General features: G+C 40.2%; 1 protein-coding gene across 4 annotated transcripts in view; it reads right to left on the bottom strand.

Moving 5' to 3' along the window:
* Vmp1 (vacuole membrane protein 1) overlaps nt 1-26,626 on the bottom strand; it is a 96,655-nt gene that overhangs the window by 36,636 nt on the left and 33,393 nt on the right. For all 4 annotated transcript variants that reach the window (XM_021645855.2, XM_021645856.2, XM_060387060.1 and 1 more), the window contains 2 exons: nt 22,023-22,190; nt 13,351-13,482 (listed from right to left, as the gene is read on the bottom strand). In XM_021645855.2, coding sequence (XP_021501530.1) covers nt 13,351-13,482; nt 22,023-22,190 — 300 coding nt within the window. The remainder of the gene's footprint in view (nt 1-13,350; nt 13,483-22,022; nt 22,191-26,626) is intronic.

Raw genomic sequence — 26,626 nt, 5'->3', positions numbered from 1 at the left:
ACATTATTACTTTTATGTACTGAGGGCCAACCACTTGGTCCTTCCCTCCCTTTTACCATCTGATAAACACTACCATATTCTCATGTGACAAGGAGGCCCCCGTGGGCATGGCCCACATGCCTTGAACACCCCCACCTACAGAACTATAAGCTAAACAAAGTCTGACTGTGTATGACTCCCCCTGCTTGTGTTATTCTGCTACAATACTATTTCCACAGACATTTACTTCAGCTACATTTGTAGGCTCTGGAATGCAGAGCGAAGTACATTTCAGTACTGTGGGCTTTAGCCAAAAACAAAACAAACAAAACAAAACAAAATCTACCTAAATAAGTATCAATGACCGAACCTCAACCTATAGTGGGTTTCATGGCTCTTCACCCAAATTATACCTCAAATAATATATAAAATTGATCAATTTTTAAAAAAAAATTTCTCTGAAAGTAAAATACGTATGAAACCTGTGAGATAGCTCAGTCTAGAACTTTTGATCCTCACGTATCACCTTAGGAAGTGTGGGTCATAGGACTGTACTTTCCATGCCTGGCTTACTCTAACGTAATACTCTTTTTGTTTTGTTGTATTGTTATTTTGAAACTGGGTCTCACTATGTAACCCTGGCTGGAACTGCCCGTGTAGACCCAGTGAGCCTCAAACTCACAGAGATCTATTTGCCTCTGTCTCCTGAGTGCTGGGATTAAAGATGCGTGCCACCTCGCCTAGCACAAGCCATTTTTAGTGTTTTAAATGTGAGCCTGAGAGGCTGGAGAGATGGCTCAGGTTAAGAAAGCTTGCACTCTTTCAGACGACCAGAGCTCATTCTCCTGAACCCATGCTGAACAACCCATAACCTCCTATATAAACTTCAGCCCCAGGGGATCCAATGCCTGCTATTGACTTCCATGTACCACGGACACATGTGACTACATATACTCAAATACACATTAATAAAGGTAAAATAAATCTTAAAAATACGTATTCACCATCGACACATGTGAATATATACACTCAAATACACCTTAATACAATAAAATAAATCTTATAAAAAGTGGGGCTAGGGAAGATGGTTCCTACCATGTGGGTCCCAGTGATGTAACTCAGATCACCAGGCTTTGCAGGAAGCTCCTGTACCTGCTGATCCAGTTCACTGGCCCTAAAGTAGTTGTATTATTGTTGCTTTTGTTATGAGTGAATTAGGTTCTCATATTCAAGTTGGAATGTAAAAGAATCCACACACACACAAAGTGGCTGGGTATGGTAGGATGCATAGTTGTAATCTTGATCTTCCAGAGGGTAAGGTGGAGGATTGCAGGTACAGGACCAGCCTAGACTACATAAAGAAGCCCTGTCTCAAAAGCAACCAATGAATCTTCTATGACAATATATAACTCTAACAGCCAGGCAGTGGGGGAAAGGTCATAATTGTTCAGATGAGCTCAAATTAAATATTTAAACTAAATTAAACTTACTATTAGATTAAAATAAATTAAAGCTATGAAAACTAAGTCACAAAACAGACAGAGTAAGGATATTGAGCCTAGCAGTACACAACTCTAATCCCAGCACATATGAGGCAGAAGCCAGGAGTCTATGGAAAACTGAGGCAGGAGGACTATTAAGTGAGGCCAGCATGAGGCTACACAGCAAGACCTTGTCTCAAATACCGAAAGAGTAGATAAAAGTAATGAACCCATTATTCTATACAATTACTTATATGTTAACTAAAACACACATAAAAATACATGGGGACAGGACAAAAAAACTTGAAGTATAGTCATGTACTTCCTAATGATGAAGACATATCTTGAGAAATGCATAATCGAGCAATTCCATCCTTAAACAACACTGTACACCAGAGTGGGTCTATTTCATAGCACCGGCTATACAACCTCATGGGGTGCTGTCGTATATAGGGTGTGTCACAGGTGAAAATGCCACTACACTGGAGTCTCCAGCCCGCGTCCCAGTGTGTGTCTGCTGGAGATGAAACGCAGAGACCACACAGAGAGCCTCAGTTTAAAATCAGGACAGCGGTGCTTGTACACGCCAAGAGGCAGGAGAGAAAAAAATGGAAAGAACACAAATAATCAATTTTCCTAACTAACATGGCTAACAAAACAAACTAACAAAAACAAAACAAAACAAATCCAAAAAACCTCCAGATGTCTCAGAACAGATCAAATACCCTGACTGGTTGGAAAGCAACACAGCTCTGCCATAGGAAATGGGCGGTAATAACTATTCTACTGTTCTCCTGCCACTGAATTCTGATCCCAAGCCACAACTCCCACGAGTGCTTAGCAGTTAAAGCAGAGAGGGGGCTTGCGTTCATCAGCAGTATGGTACTGATGAAAAAACCTGTGTGATTAGCGAAATCACACAGCCACACACAGTCTGATAGTCCAAGTTTCAACAAAACGGAACTTTCTAGAGGTATTTTTGCAAAAGGTGTTTGAAACACAAAACCGTCTGTAAAGTAGTTAACAAAGGTAACCTAATGCTTACTCACTGCTGATTTCCCTCATATCTGTAAACAGGTGTGGAGATTAAAAGAACAAAGCAAGCACAAAACAAAACCACTCCACTCCAATTTCCAAAGCAAACTAAGGGAAACCTTAAATATTACTCACTGTGCTTTCTTACTGACTGGGTTGTATTAACTTATTTTATTTGACAATCAGATGGTTTCAATTAGAATTGCTTCTCCATTAAAACAGATTAAAAATAAATAAATTCACCCTGAGAGTTAATGATTATAGCTAGAACAGAATTTTAAACATCTAGCATTCTCTATTCTAGAACATTTTCTTCTTGAATATATTTTGTTGTAAAAAAGTAAGCAGAAAAAATTATTAGGAGCTTGGATTTAGATGTTTTTATTCTATTTCAATAAGAAAGTTGGGGGCTGGGGGCTGGAGAGTAGCTCAGTGGTTAAGAGCACTTGCTGCTCTTCCAGAGGACCAGAGTTTAATTCCCAGCTCCCATGTTGGGCATGAGATTCACAATTGCCTGTATCTCCAACTCCAGGGGATCCAACACCTGAGCACACATGCGCACACACATATAGACAAACAAACAACCAACAAACAAATAATTGAATGAATGAATGAATGAATGAGTCTGAAGGTTAAAATCTGAAGTGAACATGGAAGCCAATGCATGTAATCCTGGCATAGGGCTAAATGAAACCAAGTTTCAAAAAAAAACAAAACGAAACAAGCTAGTGAGATGATTCAGTGTGTGAAAGTCTTTGCTGCATAAACCCAGTAACCTGCGTTCAATCCCAGCATCCCACTGTGGAACAAGAGTTGTCTTTTCACTGCTGCACATATGCTGACACCAACATGTGTCCCTGCCCCCATGAGTAAAAAAAGGAAACTAAAAGCAAAATACACACCGAATAATAACAACACACCCAAATCAAAACAAAATCCATAAACCAGCACACAGAAAAGAAATGGACTGAGGAATATGCCAGGAGCAGACAACCTTCCCAGTGGCCTGAATCAGTCACACCTATCCTTCCTGTTCTGTTAATGTACCAATGAATACAAGAAGAGTCAGAAAACCAAGAAAGGGTCAAATCTGGGAATGGGAGTGGCCAAAGAACAAAGTTTCCTGAGACAACAAATAAAAGCAGCCACGAAAAATTCTAATAAGTCATGCTGAGTGCCCAAGTGACAACTACTGCACATTGATTTTGTGTATGGGTGTTTTGCCTACATGAATGTCTGTGTACCATGTATGAGCCAAGAGCCTCTGTTGAATCTCCTAGAAATTACAGACAGCTGTGAGTTGACAGGTGAGTGCCAGCAACTGAATCCAGGTCCTTCTGGAAGAGCGGCAACAAGTGCTCTTAATCACCGAGCCATCTCTCTAGGTCCCCACCGTTACCTTTTCCTGCTGAATTAAATGCAATAGCCTTTGGTACTCAAACTTAACTCTCCCAATAGTTGAGATATTCTATAAAAGAATCTCATTAAAAGATCACTTAAGGGAGATGGCTCAGCAGTTAAGAATACTGGCTGTTCTTCCTTTAGCAGAAGATCGGGGTTCAATTTCCAGCACACACATGGTGGCTCATACCCACTGATGACTCTAGTTCCAGGGACCCAGCAACCTATTCTGACCTGCTCAAGAATGAGGTACACATACATACATGCAAACACTCACACTTAAAAAAACAATCTTAACGAAACTCTAAATGTTACTGGGTGTGGTTGGTTGGATCTGAAAGTAGATCTATGGAAGGCTTGGTAGCTATGACAAAGCCTTTAATGATAATGAGCCTTAAATGAACATTTCTAATACTTCATCAGTTTAACTCAATGCAAATAAGCAGGAGATCCTGAAAGGAGGAAGCTTTTCCCAGGAACCCCTGACACAACACAAACTGTAGTAGTTGCTGCACCCCCCCCCCCCCAGTCCACGTTGACAAATTCTTTAACAAGCCCTGTGGTCACAGGGAAGCTGGTTTCACTCTGACTCATGCCTGCTCAAACAGTTTACTGGAAATGAAGGGGAGGGGGAATTTTCAGAGAAGTCATGTGATGGCCAGACAAACCACAACCAGCAAAAGGGTTCAACAGAGTCAAAAACAGGTCCCAGCAACAAATGACATTAAAAACATATGAAAATGACCTCTGTTTAGTTTCAGATCATCTATACCATGAGCTCCTTCATAAATCTTCATATGAGGAAGAACAGAGTCTTCATGGGGGGAAGGCAGCAGGCGCTGACATGGTGAACACAACTGCAAACACTCCACAGGAAAATGTGCTCAACAGAACAGAAACGGAATGATGAAGCACTCGGGCTGAGTGTCTCATAACCATTGTCAAATGCTTTCCCATAATCTCCAAACTCAAATGATGAAACAAATATTCTATCAACAGAAAGTCCAAAGAACCCTTTATTTATACCTTGTTTTTTGAAAGGAAAAACGTCTCTCACTGTCTAAAAAGAAAAGGCATGAATTATGAGGGTGTTTGTCAAAACAAGTGATAAGCTTTGGTTTTAAGGGTGGTTTTTGTTTTTTCCCCCATTAATGCGAGTAACTTGAAATTTCTGAAAGAATAAACATTTTACTAGGCAAAACAATTCTTTTAGTCTTAAATTTAATACAAACTAGTAAGGAAAAAACTACAAGTTGTAGTTAATATGGGCATTTACTTTTTAATGATTCATTTTATTTCATGTTCATTTGTGTTTTGTTTGCATGTATGTTTGTGTGAAGGTGCCGGATCCCCTGGAACTGGAATTACCGACAGTTTGTGAGCTGCCATGTGGTTGCCGGGAATTGAACCTGGGTCCTCTGGAAGAGCAGCCAGTGCTCTCAACCACTGAGCCATCTCTCTAGCCTAGGCATTTAGTTTTAATACATAGATTAAGTGTAAATATTAGTTAATGTAAACACTGCCAGCTTAAAAAGAAATAGTCTCTTGAAATAAGACAAATCTAAAAACTCCAAAGTAGTCTTTAAAGAGATGCCTGACATAAGTGAGTCTGGGCTAGTGGCAGAGGCATCTAATCCCTCCTGCTGAGGCCGAGGCAGGAAGACAGGTGGACCACTAAGCTAAGACAATGCCTCAAAACCAAACCCAACCCAAAACGAAACACAAGAACTGGGAATGTAGTTTAGTGGTGAAAATATGCCTAGCCTCAGGTTTACTCTGCAGGGCAGGGAGAGGTGAAGACTCATGAGTGATACCCAAAGAAAGACAAACTAAATAGAATAAGAAGAGAAACCAAATAGCATTCTACTAAAAGTTGATGTTAGGACTTTCAAATTTCTAATAACAAGAATACAAAACAGCAACACAGCACAATACCAAACAAATACATAAACCAGCAAACTTTACAAAGTCAGCAATCCAACATGAAGAAATATGCAAATGGCAGCTCACTGGAACAGATGGTATTAGGCAATCTGATAGACAACAATCTTACCCAAAACATACTCTTCTAAGTAAATATGGACAACTTTCCTGTTCCACTGTGTCAGCTACACACACAAAAGTAATACAACAAGGCCTGACTTCTGTTCCACTTCCTCTGTTGTAGCTGACAAAATAATCTTTGAACACATCAAGAAAATGAGCTACCTCGAGTTTCAAACTCTTCCTTGCACAGGCCTGGCAACTGCTCTCCCACTGAACTACAACCCCTCCCCTCTACTATGTCTTCAATTCCTCCTTGTTTTTGGTCATGAGACTTACAGAATCCAACAAATTACTGTAAGAAATTAGGGACGGGGTGAGGATAATGACTAAAATAGGACCCTGGAGCATGCTTAAGGACACTATCATTAAACTACAAAAGTTGTTTTATTCAATATGAATTAAAACTGCCAGAGGCTGGCGAGATGGCTCAGCAGCCAAGAGCACTGGCTGCTCTTCCAGAGGATCTGGGTTTGACTCCCAGAACCCTCATGATGGCTCACAACCATCCATAAGGTTCCAAGAGGTACAAAGGCCTTTTTTACCTTCTGAGGACATCAGGCACACAAATATGCAAGCAGATAAAACACAAATACATATTTAAAAAATCCCTAAAAATAAAATTTAGAAAATATTTCAGGAAGGAAAGCCCTAGCCCTAGCCAGGCATGGTGGCAAATGCCAGTACTGTCAAGGCTTGGGAACCTGTCCTGGGCTATGCAGGACAACAATCAATTGCCTGGCATGGTGATTCAGACTTTTAATCCCAGCATTGTAGGGCAGGGGCAGAGGCAGATGGATCTCTGTGAATCCAAGGCCACCTCAGTCTACACAGTAAGTTCCGGACCTACACAGTGAGACCCTGTCTCAAACAAACAAAAAATTCCAGTCAACTGACCTAGCAATCACACATGAAAGCCCAAAGAAGCCACGAAGCCACGGCACAGGAACCTGATAGGTAAGCCCGGGCACTAGGTCACACGCAGCTGCAGAGACGTGGGAAAGAGCCACATCACACAGCAGGGAAGGAAGTGAATTTTTCTAATTTATCAGAGCAGCGGCAAGTTTTTTGCAAGTTTCATAAATTATCATGTTTTCTTTACTAGGAGCAGCAAGTTCTGGACTTAAACAATGACAACAACACAAAAATCAATGCAGCATATAAAAACCTGTTAAAGAGCCATCAGACTTGTTTCTGTGGGTTTGAGCCAAGTCAAGGGTTACAGTCTGCATTTCACACTGTACAATTTGAACAAAAGGCAAATATTTCTGGATAGTCAAGTTCTTTTTCTCTTGAAAAAGGACTCACTACCCACACTGTTCAGGCCGTCTCAAGCTTTACTCGGTGTCTGAGCTTCCTGTTCCCACCTGCGTGACGGGCCTCAGGTGTCTTGTGTAAGCATTAGGTAAGCGCTTTGCTGACTGAGTTTCATTTCTATCCCTGAGCAGCAGAATTCTGTGAGCAGGGCACTGCTCAGAGAAGTATTTTTCTTTGTACAGTGTGGGAAAAAAATTACGGTGAAAATCAGTAAAGAACAAGCCAATTAGGAAGCCACCAGAAATGTTAAGTAGGCATTGAGTTTGAACCAGTCATTCGGAAGCCAAGGAGCAGGGAGATGGTGAAGATGCTGGAAGTGAATCACCCTCGGAGCATCACTGGAGAGGGGAGGCAAGGGGAAAACTCAAGGGATGGAGACATTATTCTGCTATTATTTTTCAAGTTTTATTATTTATTTTTGCCGGCATGCATCTCCCTATTTTATGTTACGTGTGTGAGTGTTTTGCCTGCAGGTATGTATGTGTGCAGCATCTGTCTGTCTGGTAACCGAAGAGGCTAGAAGAGGGTGTTGGATCCCCAGGACCTGGAGTTACAGATGGCTGTGAGCCACAGTGTGTGCGCTGGGAACTGAACTTGGGTCCTCTTGAAGGAGTAATCTGTGCTCTTCAACACTGACCCATTTTTCCAGTTCTCCTGTATTTCTGTGCACCACTTGTGTGCCAGGTGACTCGGAGGCCAGAAGAAGGTATTGATTGAATACCCTGGAACTAGAGTTAAAGGTTGTGAACTACTGTGTGGGTGCTGGAAATTAAAGCTGGGTTCTCAGAAAGAGCAGCCAGTGCTCTTAACCACAGAATCACCCTCTATTTAAAAATACATTACTTTATTTTAAACAGGTTGTCATTCTGTATCACAGGTAGACTTCAAATTTGCAACTCACTTCAGCTTCCAGAAAGCTGGGATTATAGCACATGTGACCATGCATATATGTGTATGTTGGGAGAAGAGTTTTGCCTACATGTACGTCTGAGGAAGCCAGACGATGAGGGTGTCAGACCTCCTGAAACTGGAGTTGTAGACGGTTATGAAACTGGAGTTGTAGACGGTTATTAGCAGTCCTGTGGTATCAGGAACTGATCTCGGAACTGGGAGAGGCGAGTGCTCTCAACTACGGAGCCCTTTCTAGTCCCACCCAGTTAAACAAGTCAGACTCTAACTTGAGGCAACTATGAGGATGACAAGAAGATTACATTTGGGGTTTGGAGAGATGGCTCAGTGCTTACTCCCTCAGAGGACCTGGGTTCAGTCCCTAGCACCCACTCGGCACATCAAGCTGCTTTTTTTAAGCTGCTTTTTTTTTAATGCACCTCAAAAATCTGCAAAACAAAGAATGTCTTTTTCCCCCTTACCCAGAGCTGAGGACTGAACAGAACCTTGCCCTTGCTAGGCAACTGCTCTCCCAGTGAGCTAAATTCCCAATCCCCCCAAAATATTTTGTAACTTGAATTCCAGGGAATCTAATGTCCTCTTCTGGCCTTTCCGGGCACCTGGCATCCACATGGTACACAGAATACATGGAGGCAAAATACCTATATAATAAAAATAAATAATTACAGAACAAGCTACAGAGATGCCAGGAACAAAGAGAGGGTGGGCCCACAGAGTGACGAAATCTTGCCTGAAACTGTGCTCAGCCCATGAAGAGCCATCTAGAGTATAGCAGGGAGAGGAAGGAACTTTGTTCTTGTGTGGCAAGCAGCACCCCTCCCCGCCCTGGAGTTTTTATTTGAAGATGGGGATCTCACTAAGATGCCTAGGTTGGCCTTGAACTTGTGTCCTTTTGCCTTAGTCTCCCCAAAACTAGCAGGGTTACAGACTGACATTACCAGGCTAGCTTAGAACTTGTGAAACACTGAAAATTCAAGACCATAAGAAGCTACACTTACTCATGCCTGTCTCCCACAGAAAGAACAGGACAGAAAGTCAAGAGCAAAAGGAAGTCAGCCTAGTGGAAAAATACTGGCTAATCTCAACACAGTACTCACAAAATAAATGAGGTAATTATTAGGAATTGGAAAATAAATCAACACTTATGATTGTTCTTTCTCTCAACAACAGCTATTAAATGAAATTAAACATTAGTCAGAAGTAGGATTTAAGTAAATACATAGTGGGAACACTGTTACTGAGCAACAATTTCTTAGTAAAATCTACATGTTCCCTTTAACCCACTTGGAGAGCACATGGGAAAGCAGCTGGTGCCAAGGTTTTGTGTGAGTGTGCATGTGATTTATTTAGACTTCCCGCTGATAAATTTATGCCACTAAAAGACTTTACCTTCAAGAATAAAAAAAAAAAATTAAAACTATTTCAGACAACCTTTAAGTAATAATTTGTAGTCATTCATTTTACTTGATTTATTTTTTTCATTATGCTTGCTCTACTTTTCTCTGTTTACTGCTCCTATCAAACTACAAGTTTTACATTTATCTATATGAGCAAATTCTAGTCCAATGTAATCGTTCTGCCGTGATTACTAAAGAACTTTTAAACCACTACCCAGAAGGCACTATGAAAGGTATACCAGGCTAACATGTCTTGAACATGCCATTTATAGCTACTTAGCCACAGTCTGAGACAAAATTAAATCCCCTGGAAGCCAGGCTGCTGGAACATGGTTGTAATCGCAGCTACTCAGGAGTCTGAGGAAGGAAGACAGCAGGTTCAAGGCCTACTAGGGCTACCCAGTGAATGGAAGCCCAGCATGGGCAACTTAGTATGACATCATTTTCAAATAAAAAGCAAAGAAGAGGGGGCTGGAGAGTTGGCTCTGTGGTTACTCATCTACTCTTCGAAAGTTTCTGAGTTCAAATCCCAGCAACATGGTGGCTCACAACCATCTATAGTGAGATCTGGCATCCTCCTGTGTTCAGGTGTTCTGGCTCTTCATCCTTTATAGCATTAAGCAGAGTGGAAATAGTGCTAAATTGTGGCATGGTGAACAAAATGCTGATCTCTAGAGGCAAGACAAGCTTGGGCTTTGGCTGTGTGATTCACTGGTCCTGTGTTCTTGAGTATTTCTTTTCTCAAATCAGGGCTCAGCCAGGCGTAGTAGAATAATCCCCACTACTAGAGAAAGAAAGGCAGAGGCTCACTGAGGCTCGCTGAAACCCAGGGTTTGGGTCCAATCTGGGTAAAACAGTCAAATTTGAGCCTACTGAAAAAAGAAAACAGAATCCCTTGTGCCTAGCAGAATGGCTCCCACAGGAAGGGGGACAAAAAGAGCTATTCTGCCATCAACAAGATGGTGATCTGAGAACATATAATCAACAGTCACAAAACACGGAGTCGGCTTCAGGAAGCCTGGCCTTCATACACTCAAAGAAATCTGGAAATTAGTCATGAAGGAGATGGGAACTCCAGATGTGTCCACTGATACCATACGTACTAAAGCCAGCTGGGTTAAAGGAATAAAGAATGCTCCATACTGCATCTGTGTACAGCTGTCCAGAAAACAGACGCACAAATTCACCAAAAAGCTCTACACACTGGCAACTTCTGTGCCTACCACATTCAAAAGCCTATAGGCAGTCAATGTGGATGGGAATAACCTGCTGAACCTCAAAGCTATACAACTTTTAGCCCAGTGTGGCAAGGTGACTTAGTCAACTATTCACAGGGTTTCTAAAAATTAATTTATTTTTTATTCACTTAACATCCTAGTTGTAGCCCCATCCCTCTTCCCCTCCCAGCTCCACCCTTCTTTAGCCCCATCTTTAATACACAGGATTTTATTGATCTTAGAAATAAATTAATGAAAAAGCAGTTATCATGTTAAAGCTAATATTTTTCTTGCTATTTTACAAGATTATTTTCTAGTTTGTATGGCAACTGACAACATCTATAACTTCATTTGAGGAAGCATCTTAAGCAGAGTGCACTTAAAGAGCACAAGGCTGTGCAGCTGGCATGGAGCTCGGTGTCCGTCCAACAGCAAACAAGGCCCTGGATTCAACCTTCAACACTACAAGAAGCAGATCATATAGGTATATAATTTCTGATTTAAAGGACAGGAAATAGAATGCATATAGTTTGCTTACTTCACTTTCAAGATAAGTAAATATGAAGTATAGTTTATCCTAAAATCGTGTTTGTAATCCCTGGCATAAAGCCAAAAAGGATAAGAAGAGCCCAAACTTCATAATTATCAGAGGTATTGTGTGCCATCTCCTCTAATAAGATGATAGATATTATCTAAGATAGATGAAGTCAAATTAGAAAAGACCCGATTAAAAGTAACACAAATAATCAAGACCATACGAGAAGCAGGAAAAGATTAGCACTCTCCCAGTAGGTAGGTTGGAAACTTCAAGAACTCCAATTATAGACAAAAGACAAAGCATGACTGCTGTCTTACTTCATCATATTGCAGGCCTGAGCTTTTGAAATTGAGCTTTTTAAGGGCAGCAAGCTTATGGAATGCATTATCCACGAATAAAAAAACTGCCAAGAATGAAATGAGTCATAAAGTCTGCTGGTCTAGCTGATGTCGGTAGTGGTAGGAACACCATCTTTGAAAGGTATCCACTGAGACAAGACCCTCAGTGTGTCCATGAGCAGGATAGACAGGAGCTCTTATTCGGAGCCATTAACTACTAACAGGGTGACTGTGTTATTCGGTTAATCAGATAACTGACAACAAAACAATTCCTACTTAAACATAACCCAGAGATGGGGAGATAGCTCAACTGGTCAAGCCGGCAAAGCACTTGCTGCAAGCACAAGGATCCCCGGCATCCACGTGAAAGCTAAGGGGGTTGGTACATATCTGTAATCCCAGTACTGGCGAGGTGCAGACAGGTGGAGCCTGGCGCTCACTGGCCTCCCAATTTAGAATTCCCGGACAAGTAAGAGACCCTTTCTTGGGAGAGTGAGAGAGCTCAGCAACGGTGCTTGCTACCAAGCCTGAGGACCCGAGTTTGAGCTCCTGGACCCACATCGTGGAAGCTGCCCTTTGATCTCCACAGGGAACAATGACACGTGTCACTCCCACCCTAAGTTAAATAAATGTAAAAAAACTAAAGACTCAGAAGGGCGTCGCCATTCCCAATGCCAACAGCAGAAGCCTTTTGGATACATCTGAAAACGCCTCCCAAAATCAAGAATATCTGAGTTTCTCTCATGTTTCTCCTATTTGATGTTCTTTTGGAGACAAGATTATTTTATTAAGTTTCTGTTTCCTTCTATTAAAAATTACCAAAGCTCTCAACCTCAACTCTAGAGGGAGGGAGCAAAAAGAGCTCACTTTGCACAGTGGTCACCGCAGTGTTGTCTGCAGTGTTTTTGAAGGCCAGCCTTAACATTCACCAGTGTTCTGAGGCAGTCTCCTATGAGTGAAACCACCACCCAGCAACACTGAGATTGCCACACAGGCTGTCTCGGGGAAAGAGCTTTCATCAACTACCGCAGCTTGCCTAAGCCTGGAATTTAGTTTTTTACTGATCTGCCTTATCCTGTCCATTCTGATGATACTCAACAGAACATTCAAAGGTAAAGAAGGACTAATTTGAATTGCTTTAAACATGATTGTGTGTTTTCACATGAGGATGAAGTGCCAAGGCTGTTTTTCAGGAGGAAATGGCTACCATAAAGATAGCCAGAGTTGGTTGTAGTACTGTACAACCCTTGAGTTCAAGGACATCTTAGGCTACAAAACTATACTTTATCAGGAAATAAACCAAACCCAACTAGTAACATACAACAAGGACTTGGGTGAGTGTGAGCATATGTTTGCACGCACATACACACTCTTTTTGAAGCAAAGAGGTGACATTTATCAGTTTCTGGGGGTGATGAAAGTGGCTTTTTATCTTTTTACTAATTGTTTGGGAAAAAAAACCACCGACCAAGGGTATGTCTAGGCTTTTCCCCTTCCTCATCGTATTAGGGACAGAGCCCACATGCATGCTGTGCAAACCTATTAGGAGCCGAGTCTCCCAGATATTCTGTCCCAGATCATATTTCATTTTGTTTTCACTTTGGCAGTTTTCTTCCATTCAGCTACTATTAACCATTCTACCTGAATAACAGTTGAGTCAGGGATTAGAATTCCATTTCCCCATACTGTTCTTACTTGTGCACTCTCTGCATGTTCCAGCATTTCTTCAAATTCCTGATACTCTTCATCATCTGGTTCAGCTCCTGAGAGACGAGCTGCCCTGGCCATGAAATACGGAGGCAGCTCTCCAATGGCTGTACCAATACCCTGTGTGAAAAGGCAAAATACTCTCCATGAGATTGTTTTCAGCACAATGATAAAACAGATCAAATTACATTTTCTATATTTCCAAAAGCATCGAATACATGGCATTGTATACATATGCTACAAAATTCAAAGATTCAGAATCTGAGTCCCAATTCTGACTTGTAACCCACATAAGTTAATAAACAAGACTCTGAGACACTCCTTGGCACATACATAGACTCAGTATAGCACCTCTCCTTAGGTTCTACTGTTATAATGCAAATGAAAAATGCTATCACTTGGAAGGCACAGCCATGAAGATCACAAGTTTGATCCTCTTGGTCTAGGTTGGGCTAAAGACCCATCTCGAAAACAAAACAAAACCCTCCAAGCAAGCAATCAACTCTCCAGGACATTTCAGGTGTTTTAAATATCAGAACAGCCTTTTATCTTTCTTCCTTCAAAAAATAAAGCCTTAGCACAAATTGCAACCAAGAGGCTCTCCAAAAAGGTGCTCATACTCAGCACCAGGATGGGTAATTGTTAGGAAAGGATTTAAAAATGTTTATTTGCTCAATGATTCACACTTTGTAGATTTACGTTTTTGAAGGAAGGTTTTTGTTGTTGTTTTGTTATTTTTCCTTAATCAGTTCAGAACATAAAGATGAAAACAAAATTTAGAATCAGAAACTTGGCTTAGAGTGGCTTAAATACCAGATAGGCCATAATATGATAGAGACAGCCTCTGGAGAAACCTCCACTCTGAAACAACCAGCCAGCCAGACCTGGTACTCTGCCCTGAGTTACAGTGAATGAAAGGGTTTGCTATTTGCTAGTTTACAAAGCAACCTTAACTTTTAGCTTACACTGGTCTAAATGCCTTGAAAAGAATTCTTAAAGGAGAGATGGCTCAGCAGTTAGGTATGTACAGCTCTTGCAGAGAACCCAAGTTTTTTTCCCAGCACTTATATCTGGGAACTCAGTTACAAATGCCCAAAACTACAGCTTTGAGTGATCTGACACCTTCTTCTGGCCTCAGTAGGCAACTGTACTCACAAGTGCACATACATAGCCACACATATACATATGATTTTTTTAAAAAAGAGCCAGTGGTCCTGAGGATCCAAAGCTGTAGGATCTCTATGACACAGGGCAACGACAGAATAACCGGAAGGAGTCCTGGTGAGGGTTCAATATAGATGGTGTCACAGAAGACAGAGATCGAGAACCAGACAACGAACATTCATAAGTGAAGATGTATGGACAGAGACGTACTATGAGACACACTGTGACACACCTCAGCTTCCATGACGAGCTGTTTCCTATGCTTTGTTTATTTGTATGCTATTTCTTTTCTTTGGGGGGGGATGTTGCAAGGGCAGACGGTGGACATAAGGGGACAGGAAGATGAGTAGAACTGGGGTGCATGATATGAAACTCACAAAGAACCAGTAAAAGTTTATAGAAAGGTGTGGTTATGTGCTCCTTTAACTGAGGCAGTCATCAGGCAGAGGCAGGCAGATCTCTTTGAGGCTGCGGCCAGCCTGATCTAAAAGGAATCCTTGAAGGACATCAGCAAATTTAAAAGTTTTGTATCTTCAGTGTGTAGAAACAGTATAAATCATTATCTATACGTGAAATAAGAACTTTGAAAAATAACATGTCTAAGTGTTGGCAAGTAAACCTGTGTTGAAGAAGAGAGTTAGAAAAAGAGGAAGGAAAAGGAAGGTCAGGAGTATGAAGGGAAAAAGAACAAGAGAAGTTAATGCTGATCAACCCTGGAGGACAAGAGAGAAACAAGCCATTAAATTTTAAAGTGCAAAGGATCAAATACTTATTCTTACTTTCATATATGAACTAAATCCCTGGGCAACCAAATTAGCAATGAGGAAATCTTTTCTAGGAAAGTCTTCCAAACTGGGTATGGAGGCACATGACTGTAAGCCCTGCTAATGAGGAGGTTGAAAAAGGGTACAGGAGTTGGAAGACAACCTGGCAGCAGAGTAGGACATAATCTCAAGAGGAGAAAAAGATATTTCAACTAAAAACAAAAGAAAAAAACATATACTTGGAATACTATTTTTAATGAATCCTAATAAATAATAGACAAAAATAATGAATTATCACTGGTGTTAATGTCACAAATGAGGCATCATTGCACCATGTGACAGGAACACACAGAGCTATTCCTGTTAAGAACAAGAAGCACACTGGGCATGGTGAAGCACAACTTTAATCCCACACACAAGCAGAAGGGTATCCGCGAGGTCCAGGCCAGCCTGATCTACATAGTGAGTTCTGGACAGCCAGAGCTCCATAGAGAAACCCTGTCTGAATAAAAGACTAAAATCAAAACCAGAAAGCCCATAACTTCAAGGATCTCAATGTAGCAACTCACAGGAAACACAGGGAACAGAGGAACAGGCTCAAACTACACACACCAGAATAAAGCCATAAAATCACACTGTGGGGAAACAACAAACTCTTTTAATCAATGTGCAAGTTTGAAAAGAAAAGTAACAGTTAAGAAAACTGAACCCCAGCTGGGCATGGTGGCACACACCTGTAATCCCAGCACTCAGGAGGCAGAAGCAGGCAGATCTCTGTGAGTTCAAGGCCAGCCTGGTGTACAAAGTGATTCCAGTACAGCCAGGGCTACACAGAGAAAAGAAACCATGTCTCAAACAAAACCCTGTCTCAAAACAAAATAAATAACCATTAAGTAGATGATGATTGTTAACACCACTACTAATTTTAATATGCATATTAATGACTTGTGATCCATTCATTTAAGCTTGAAGGGTAATAAATAAAATGTGTGAGATTTGTTCTAAGATAACAGAGTCAGCCAAGGCAGATGGACAAATTTAGTAAGAGTACATTAGGTTCATTTTATTTCTTTCTATTTCGGGGAAACTTTTAGCACTTTTCCATAATAGAAAGTAGAAGAAAAGCTCATTACAACGTGCTAGTTAAAATGTGAACTTCTCTAAGCTCAGATGTAAAGTCAAACATCGACAATTCTGGAAGCAATCGTCTGATTTAAACTTGTAACAAATTTCCTTAAGGCCAGAAAGGAAGTAGCATAATGGAATGAAAAGAAATCAAAAGCTATGCCTGGTCTTAGTTGATCACAATCATTTACAGTTTAATACTTCATACTTTTCATAATAGAAAAAATAGTAATCATGTCAGTATTCAACTACTGAACAAATAAAAAGGATATACAAGTAGATTCTCAAAACACATTACACTCTAGACACCAAGTTAGTTATCTCAAATTAGGCACTGAGGACTCAGGCTTCCACAGTTCTTTAAAGTAATTTTATAAACCTGAGGCTATAGCTTACTTGGCAAAGTGTTTGCCTAGCATGCGTGAAGCCCTGGATTTGACCCCCAACAGGGCATAAACTGATAAATGCCTATTATCCCAGCACTTAGGAGATAGAGACATGAGGATCACACATTCAAAGTCATCCATGGCTACATCATGAGTTCAAGGCCAGACTGGGGCACATGAGCCCTTGTCTTGGGTCCTGAGGATCAAATTCAGAGCACTGAGCTTGATGGCAAGTGAGCTATCTACTGGCCCTAAACACCTTCTAATTGCTTATTTATAAATAAACATATTGGTCCAGGTTTAATTAAAAGGAGAGAAGGGAGTGTTCTTTTGTTCTAAGAGAAAGACAAATCATCACCCAGTACTTACAACAACAACAACAAAAAGACAAGCAATCCTTGTAACCATTACCCTGAAGTTCTTGCTTCTGGGACAGGTGAAGAATTTAATGTCCAGAAAACATGAGAACAAAGTGATAAGTACAATATCTCCTTGGTGTGTTAATTTTCTACAAAGATTTGGGGAGAAGAAAATATTTAAACTAATGTTTCACGTATTGAAAAAGTTCTGTCAAGTAAATTCATCACCAGAACTGTGAACTTATAATCAAGAAATGTTAGGTTTAATGGTGTAAATCTGGACAGCAGACTTCCTGGAAGCTGTAGTTTTGCACTAACAGAAACATCCTTTAATCGCAGAGGCATTTTTCACTAACTATTCCAACTTCAAACACGAGAGGTTAAATAAGCAAAGGCTTGGAAAGTAACCTTAAAATCACCAAGGAAGTCAAGGCTCTTAGAACAGCTGTAACATCCTGATAACATCACATTGTTCAGCAGATAAAACATGCTTGCAGCTTCCATGAGATTTTTTTTTTTTTTTAACTATTTTTTTTCCCCTCTTTTCGGGGCTCACTGTGTCATTCTGGCTAGGATTGAAGGCATACGCCACCATGTTCAGCTTTTTTAAACTAATATTTTGTTTGATTGTTTATTTTATTTGAGACAGAGCTTCTCTGTGTAGCCTTGGTTGTCCTGTACTCACTTTGTAGACCAGGCTGGCATCAAACTCACAAAGATCCACCTGCCTCAGCCTCCTACAGTGCTAAGATTACAGGCATGTGCCACTGCACCCAGCTTAAACTAATATTTTTAAAGTATACAAAGATATAGTTGAGATAGCCTTAGGAATGAAATTCTAACAATGCTACAGAACGGGTCAAATTTGAAAACATTCCAAACTAAGAATGAGGCACCAAACAGCAAACATATTATTTGCCATTTAAGATATGCAGAGCAGGCAAGTCCACAGAAATACAGAGTAGACATTACCAGGGTCAGGAAAAAAGAGGGAACGAGAAATTAGTTTTTAATTGGTTTAGAATTTCTCTTTCAAATGACAAAAAAATATTTACAAATGGACATTGGCGATGGTTACGTAAAAATTGTAAATGTGCCTTAATGACACTGAATTACATGCTTAAAGTGGTTAAAACAGGAAACTGTCATGTGTATTTTGTAACAATGTAAAAAAAAGTCCCTTAGAATGTGAAGCTTTCTGAAAGTTACCACATGTATTTTTGACTCTCCTGCTTTGGTTACATTCCAACCTCACTGTCCCTCCTCAGATCTCAACTGAGGTTTCCTTAGCAGAAACCTCTGAACCCAGATGAGGGCAAATTCTAGCACTACACCATAAAATTCTTCACAGAGCTTACCATAGTTTCTGTTTACATTAAGAACTTAAATGCTTAAGAGCTATCTGTGGCATTCATGAGTGAATAACAAATGTGAGAAGGTTTGAACTGGCTAAACAAATTATAGAAGTTAAAAAAGGATGTTAATGGCAGTGTCCATGCTACTAAAAACGACCTCTCATCCATGCTCCTGTATGTAACCCTAATAAGGTACTCCTTCCCTCCCCAGATAGGAGGTGAAAGTAAAAGGGGGCCTAGTTGGGAAAAGAAATGCATCATACACATGTATGACAATATCACGATGAAACCTATTATGTCCATACACTAATAAAGGCTTTCAAAGAAGAAAGCTGAAGGGTTAGATTTGTGGCACAGTGGCTGAGTACTAATCTGGCATGTGAAGGTGGTCCTGTGTCCAGCACCCCACTGTTCCCTCCCTACTCCAAAATGCTGCTACATTTTGGACCTGGAATGGCTTCTAAAGGGCTATAAAGCCCTAGATTGTTTTAAGTATTTCTCTGACCATCTGTTGCACACAGTAGCTAACAACTTTACATTTTTGCCATCAATTCATTCTGCACCAATCTCTTTACATTTTGGAAGCATCTTGTTTTCCATTACATCATAATTATCATCATTAAAAATGGTAATATAATTATTGGTTTTCTGAGACAAGGTCCCACTCCGTAGTTCAGATGGCCTCAAACTCATGGTGATATTCCTGCCCTAGCCTCTCGCCAGTGCCATTAAGGGATAGCTCCTTGAGGCTTAGAATTGCATTCCCCTATTAACCGGTACTGTTGCTCCCCCTCTCATACTCATGGACCATTTATGTACATCTTTGAATAAACGTCTACTCAGGTACACACTCTCTTATGCTTCTGAACCCAGGACACTACATATACCAGGCAAGTGTTTTATTGCTGAGAGAAACCCCGTCCCTCATTGACCCTTTTAAAGTTTGACTGTTGGGTGACAGGAGGTCTGTCTTCAAACACTGGGGATATTTTTCAGCGTTTCATCACCTGTTGATTAGCAGCTGGGTCTCCTGCTCTAGGTCATTTACCCAACCTCTTCGGGGTGGCTTTGGCATACATTTTTAACCTTTTTCCTCCTGAGTTTTTGTTGTGAAATACAGGAAACGACTGCCAAATTCAGCAGCATGCTTATTTTTCTTTCTTTTTTCTTCAGCAGTTGAATTGTCTTAGCTTAGCTCTAAGATTTTTTTTTTTTTATGTATTTTGGTTAATTCCAACATATGATGTAAAGTAACGGTTTAACTTTATCCTTTCAAACATGGGTATCCCATTAAGAAACAGCATTTAATGAAAAGACTTGTAAATACTGAGGACGACAGGCACCAATTTAAAAATAACTCGATGCTAGGTGGGCATTGTGATGCATGCCTTTAAGCCTACGCTTCAGCAGGAAGAAACAGGCAATTCTCTGTGAGTTCCAGGCCAGCTACATAGCGAGACTTGTAGCAAAAACAAAATAACCACCAAAAGAAAAAAACAAAGCCACATTTGATAGGTACTAAGGCTTTTAGATGACAAAAGACAGTTAAAAGAGGGAAAGAAGAAAATACACATTAGACAAAATCCTGCACTGTGGGAAAAGCTTGTGCTGGCCACCGTGAGGTCACATATTGAAGGTAAAGCCTCCATTTTTCAGAAGCCAGTCAGTATTCGGGGAAGGAAGTCATCGCACTAGGCTTTAGAGCAGGCAGGAAGCCTGGCTGAAGAGGCACTTCAGACAACCCACACCAGAAGGTGAAGAAGGCGGTAAGGCTGCCAGCCACAACAGAAGCTCCTTTGGTTTGCATAAGTATTAATCAAGCCACAAAAAGAACTTTTGAAGGAACAAAACTAAGAAACTGTACAAGCAGCCTCTTATCATATGTTCCAAATATGTTATTCTAATCCTAATTTTTCATAATAAACTCCTCAAATCTATAAAACATACTACCAGCATACTGAATCTGTCTCCAGTGTTTAGAAAAGAGCAACAGGAAACATGACTACTCTTCCTGCCTTTCATAATCAAACTCAACATATGGCATTTGCTTTGTAATTCCTTCAAAGCAAAATATAATTTCTGGGCTGAGGATGTAGTTTTGTGGAAGAGTACTTGCTTTTAGCAAGTGCCAGGCTTAGCGTTTGATCTCTAGAACCGCCGGGGGGAAGGGGGCACTAATACATAACTTTTGAAATCCTGTCTCTTCCACAGCTGGAGAGGTGTAGTGGTTAAGAGCACATACTTCTCTTCCAGAGGGTCTGGGTTCGATTCCCAACATCTACTACATTGTGGCCTATTAACTCCAGTTCTGGGGCTCTGACACTGTCTTTTGAACTCCAAAGGTATAGGCACACAAGTGGTTACACCAAATATGCAGGAAAAATACTCAGATGCATAAACAAACACATACATCCAGAACAACAATGAAAAAACAAACTTGCCTCTAAGTTAGGGTAACAACTGCTGCTTTAATGAAATAAGATTTTTTATTTTATTTATTTTGTTTGTTTGTTGTTTGACACAGGGTTTCTCTGTTAGCCCTGGCTGTCCTAGAACTCACTCAGAAGACCAGGCTGGCCTCGAACTCAGAGAGCTACCCGTCTCTGCCTTGTGGGTGCTGGAATCAAAGGTGGAATTAAGATTTTTAAAAAACTTTACTTCCTTGTTTGTGTTCCTGTCTGCACATCCGTGTGTGTGTGCTTGCGTGTGTGCCTATGCAAAGGTGTGCCCTGGTGTGGGGTGAGAGGACAGGGTAAGGGAGGTGCTTCTCTCCTTCTCTCACATGGATTCTAGGGTCTAAACTTAAGATGTCAGGTCAGGCAGCAGGCACCTTTACCCAGGAAATCACCTCACTGTCACCCAAGGCAAGATTTGTGTGTGACCTTTTTACGTGCTCTTATTTCCTAAAAACTGCGAGGAAAAAAAAATTAATATAAACTCAGTGAACTAAATAGAAGATGTATGCCTTAATGAGGAACACTTAAATAAATTTAAGTAAAAGCAAACATCTAATCAAGATAAAATACATCTGCCATTGAAATGTTGCCCAAAAATGTTTCCCTAGAAGACTTTAACTTTAGGTTAAAGTCTGACAGAATGACTAGGGCAACTGACAACCGGATCACTCCCTAAACACACTCTGAAATCAGCGAGGAAGCTTAGTTTACATGGAGAAATGGGCCTTTTCACTAACAATGCTGAAACTGAAATAAATTCTTAACAAACACAGTGTTTTATTTAGTCTATCAGTAGTATACATGACTAATTTTCTATTTCTTAACTCTTTTTGTTTCTGCGGTCTAGTCTGACCCTTCTGTCTGAGTTCCACAACCCTGAGATTATAAGCATGCACCAACATGTCCACCTCTGACTTTAGCCTTGGAAGTGTGCAGCAAGTGGCTTCCCAAATCTTCACTGGCTAGTCATGTGTAAACCATAGTCTAAAAGGTAAGACCCATATCAAGATGGTGAGGTTAGTTTTAGCAAATATGAAAATGCAGCTCTTACCCACATGCAGGCCTCAATTCTAACTTTTGAGATGATGCTCCACAAAGAAATGGTTCCTTCAGTGCCTTCTTCATCTGGACAGATAATCTGGTCAGGATAGGGTGGCTCAGGAAAATTGACTGAATTGCATTCATAAGCAGCCAATGTAACTGAAGCTATATGTGGGCCCTGAAAACAAACACAAGAAACTTCTGATGAGAAATACTAATGAAAAAGGGATTTTGATACATCTCATTTCAACATCATATGAATCACTATGTCACACAAGGACAGCACTGTTTTCAGAGAACAAGATTCCACCTACACACACATTTTAAGATGCAGCCAGCATTTTGATAAAACAACCTTCCTCAAGCCAGCTCTGGGCAACCTATCCAATTTTTGGCTTGATTTGTATATTACTTATCCAGAATTACTTGTCAGAATATTTTTCTTTTTATTTTATTTATTTATTTTTATATTCTTTCTTTTTTTTTACTTTTATTAGTTACACTTTATTCACTTTGTATCCCCCCATAAAGCCCTCCCTCCTCCCCTCCCAGTCCCACCCTCCCTCCCCCTTCTTCATGCATGCCCTCCCCAAGTCCACCGATAGGAGAGGTCCCCCTCTTCTTCCTTCTGATCTTAGTCTATCAGATCTCATCAAAAGTGGCTGCATTGCATCTTCTGTGGCCTGGTAAGGCTGCTCCCCCCTCAGGGGAAAGTTACTTGTCAGAATAGTAACCCTGTGATAAAACTTTTCTTTTAGGTATGTTTTGAGAATATTACCTACCTTTTCCAGTGAGTTCTTAAACAAAGATACAACTGTGTAACCACTTATCAATAAAGTGTACTTTTAAGTTTTTTTTCTACAGCAAGTTTTGTGATACTCTGCTTTAATTTTGCAATATTACAAATTATTAAACTACATTAACATTTAGACATTCAATAAAGTCTTATATCCAATGATTCCCAACTGCACCCGATGAGGAGCCTGCATGAAAATCAACTCCAGGGGACTGAAGAGATGGCTCAGCAGTTAAAGGTGACTGTCCCTCCAGTCACTTCAGCTCCTAGCACTGACTTGGGATGGCTCACAAATGCCTGTAACTCCAGCTCCCGGGGATCTGATGCCCTCTTCTGGATTCTGTAGGCAACTGCACTCACTTGCGCACATGCACATAGCACCCACAATTACAAGTAACATGATTCAGAAAATCAACTATAGGCTTGGTAAAAATAGGGGTTGGTGAGATAGCTCAGTAAACATGCTTGCTGCGCAGACCTTACTACATGAGTTCAATTTCCAGAACAGACATAAAGGTATTAAGGAGAGAACTGGCTCCACAGTGTTGTCCTCTGATCTGGTGTAGTTCCAGAGTGTGATATGTCTGATACACAAACATTAGTTATATATAAAATGAATATAAGAATTGGCAAAACTGTAAATTCCCAAGTTTGTTGAGCATAGATTGGTGGCTGTTCACTAGTATATAATATATAGTAGCCTTTATCTGTTTGGAACTGGTTTATACCCACACAGAAATTTTGTTAATGACCATATTGTGTGAATATTTCTGCATATGAAGGTTTTTAGTAAAGACTTTCCCACTGGCTTTCATAAATGACTCAGACCTAAAAAAAAAAAAAAAAAAAAAAAAGGTGGTCATTGTGTATCAAAGCCCTTTAAGGTCAAATGAATGTCATTAAAAAAGCCAGCTACGTAAGATGTACTGATGAAAATAAAGTATTACAGGGGCTGACAGAATGGTTTCAAGGATAAAGGCACTTGTCATGAAGCCTATGACTTCAGTCCCATCGCCAGAAACTAAAAGCTAGGAGGAAGGAACTGACACCCACTAGTCCTGAGAATTCCATGTGCACACTAATACTTGTGTTTATAAACCAATTATTTTAAAAGAAAATACGATAGAGGCCCTACTTACTACAAAGATTTACTTTTGTTCTACGTACAGGAGTATTTTGCCTGCATGCATCTATATGTGCCTGGTGCTTGAAGAGGCCAGAAGAGGGAGACAGATGCCCCCGAAGTGAAGTTAAGGACAGTCATGAGCCACCATGGGGGTGCTGTGAACCAAGTCTAGGTCCTCTGCAAAAGTAGCAGGTGCTCCTGACTGCTAAGCCATCTCTCCAGCCCCAAAGACTTATTTTTATTACGTTTAATTATGTGTACGTGTGTCTCCATCAGCACATGAATGGCGGTTCCCAGGGAGGCCAGGGACATGCTGTGGAGCTGTGTGTTCCTGGGTGTGTTCTGGAAGAACAGAGAGCGCTCTTAACTGCTTAGCCAGCTCTCCAAAATTCATGTTTGCTTACTTACTTGCTTGTTTCTTTTTTTTTTTTGGTGTTAATTTGTGGTGTTTTTTTTTTCCTTAGATTTTACTTCTAGGAACTACTTATATAACAATATTCAAGATTTAAAATATTGAAAGTTTAAAAAGAACATTTTTATTTTGCCCTTTTCTATTCTATTAAAAATTTATTCTCTGGAAATTTCAGACATGAATACTACATATTTAGATTATACTGACACCCCTAAAATTCCTCTCAGGTATCCTCAATCAAGTTTTTGTTAAATCATGTTTAATCATGCAAACTAAACTTGTTTGTTTTTAATCTTATATATGTATTAGATAGATGCCATAAACGGGAGAAAAGGGATTACTTTCTGATCCTACAGAAGAAAAAACAAACAAACATAAAAGAATATTCAATTAAAAGTTTAGATATTCTGAATAACTCCAGAGAAATGATACAATGACATCTAGCAAAACCAATATAGTAACTGCAGTCAGGCACAGTGGGTGGGGAAGCAGATCTCTGAGTTTATACCCAGAGTTCTAGGCCAGCTGAGGTTACATAGTGAGATCTAGTTTCAAACACTTTTAACACAAGAAAACGTAAGTGAGACATACAATGATAGTAATTAAAAAAAAAAAAAAGTAAGTTTGATTGTTCTTTTCCACTGGCTACAAATACAGCTTGATTCTGAAAAAAAGTGTGTGTGGGGGGGGTGAAAACAAAAAGTAAGGCAATGATGCTTTGGCAATGGTGAAGCTCTGGTGTAACCCTTGCCGGGCAAACGTAAGCTTCTTCCAATTCCAAGCTCTGGGCTGTGTATGTGGGTGTGACAGACATTTCTATTCCAAAACATAGATGAAAATACAAATCAAATAAATGTATTACCCATTAAAATAATCTTTTTTTGATAGTTTTAATTTTAGTGATGCTAAAAAAGTAAATTCTCACCAGTGTCTCTACAGAAGACTGCTCGGGGCTGAGGCCTCTAGGTGCTAGAGGCCTGCCTTCCATGCAAGCACAAGGCCCTGAGCTCCATCACTAGCTTAAAGTGAGTTTGCTGACTCACAGGGACAGGCAAGAGGACACCAAGTTTGTTCTTCCCAGCTACTTAGCAAGATCCAGACCAGCCCAGCTGGGCACAGTCTCCTGAAGCAGCTTCACCCAGCGAAGGTCGCACAGTGACACCCCTCTTGTTCACTCACGCAGAAGGGGTACATACTTCCCATAGCCATACTATGAGGTCATGATTACTCAGCTTGGAGGCAGACGTGGTGGTTTCCAGACAAACTGAAAGCTAACAGGTTTGGCTAACAACTCAGTTCTATCCTTTGCTCATTTTCACAAGTCTACTTGTAGCCTACACCTTGACATTTTAGGTTAGACTATATTTGCTGATAGGAAACCTTATAGTTATTTTCAACTTTACAGCTTAATTGTTCCTAATGTGACGAACTGAAATGAAGTTTACAAAAAAAAAAGTGTTTTGAGTAAAATAATTTAGAAAGTTCTATATACTCAAGTCACTCATGTTTTCTCTACAGGACTGGGGCTGAACCCGTGGCTTCACACATGCCATGTGCGTGCTCTACCACTCATCTGCTAGCAACCCCAGAGCTGAGACCACCTTTTAAGTACAATTTCTAAGAAGTGCAAGCCTCACTTCAATGTATTATACCAGAGTCATATTTTAGCTATGTCAAAGAAATAAGTGAGCCAAGCCAGATATTATAGTGGATGTTGAGGGTCAAACTCAGGTCCCCTTTACCTGCTGACTCATTTCAATGGCTCAAGACACTTTTTATAAGTGATTATTTTGGAGATTATGTCAAACAAAACTATCCTAATGTGGTGGTAAAGAGAAGTTTTGAGTTGTGTCCTAATAAGTATGTAGTTTCTATATCTATATCCAAAGAAAGACCAACTAGTGCCACAAACAGTAAGGAGGCATGAATATATTCATAGTTCAATCAGTCAAAATTTTTCTAACTGTAAAAGATGAAATAGCATGTGTACTTCTACTTTACTTCAAACAAACCAACAAACCATTTTCTGGGCTTTGAAGTTCTTTGCATGTACACTAGAGTAGGTCACAATTTAGTACAATCACACCTCACTTTTTAGCATGCAATGGACTGAAAAGGCTCTATTCTTACCAAGGTTTCATTAAACAGAATATGTAATCCTGGAAACCACAAAGAGATGGAAATATCTTTGGGCTTACTTTTAGGACTGGCTATCTTTTAAAAATCTAAAATCTAAAATGTATTAATTAACTAGGAACTAATTTAGTTATGCCTCTTTTA

This window comes from Meriones unguiculatus, chromosome 7, assembly GCF_030254825.1.
Source record: "Meriones unguiculatus strain TT.TT164.6M chromosome 7, Bangor_MerUng_6.1, whole genome shotgun sequence".
In the NCBI taxonomy this organism is placed as follows: domain Eukaryota; kingdom Metazoa; phylum Chordata; class Mammalia; order Rodentia; family Muridae; genus Meriones; species Meriones unguiculatus.
The sequence above is the reverse complement of the archived record's forward strand: the minus strand, read 5'-3'. Positions and strand labels throughout refer to the sequence as shown.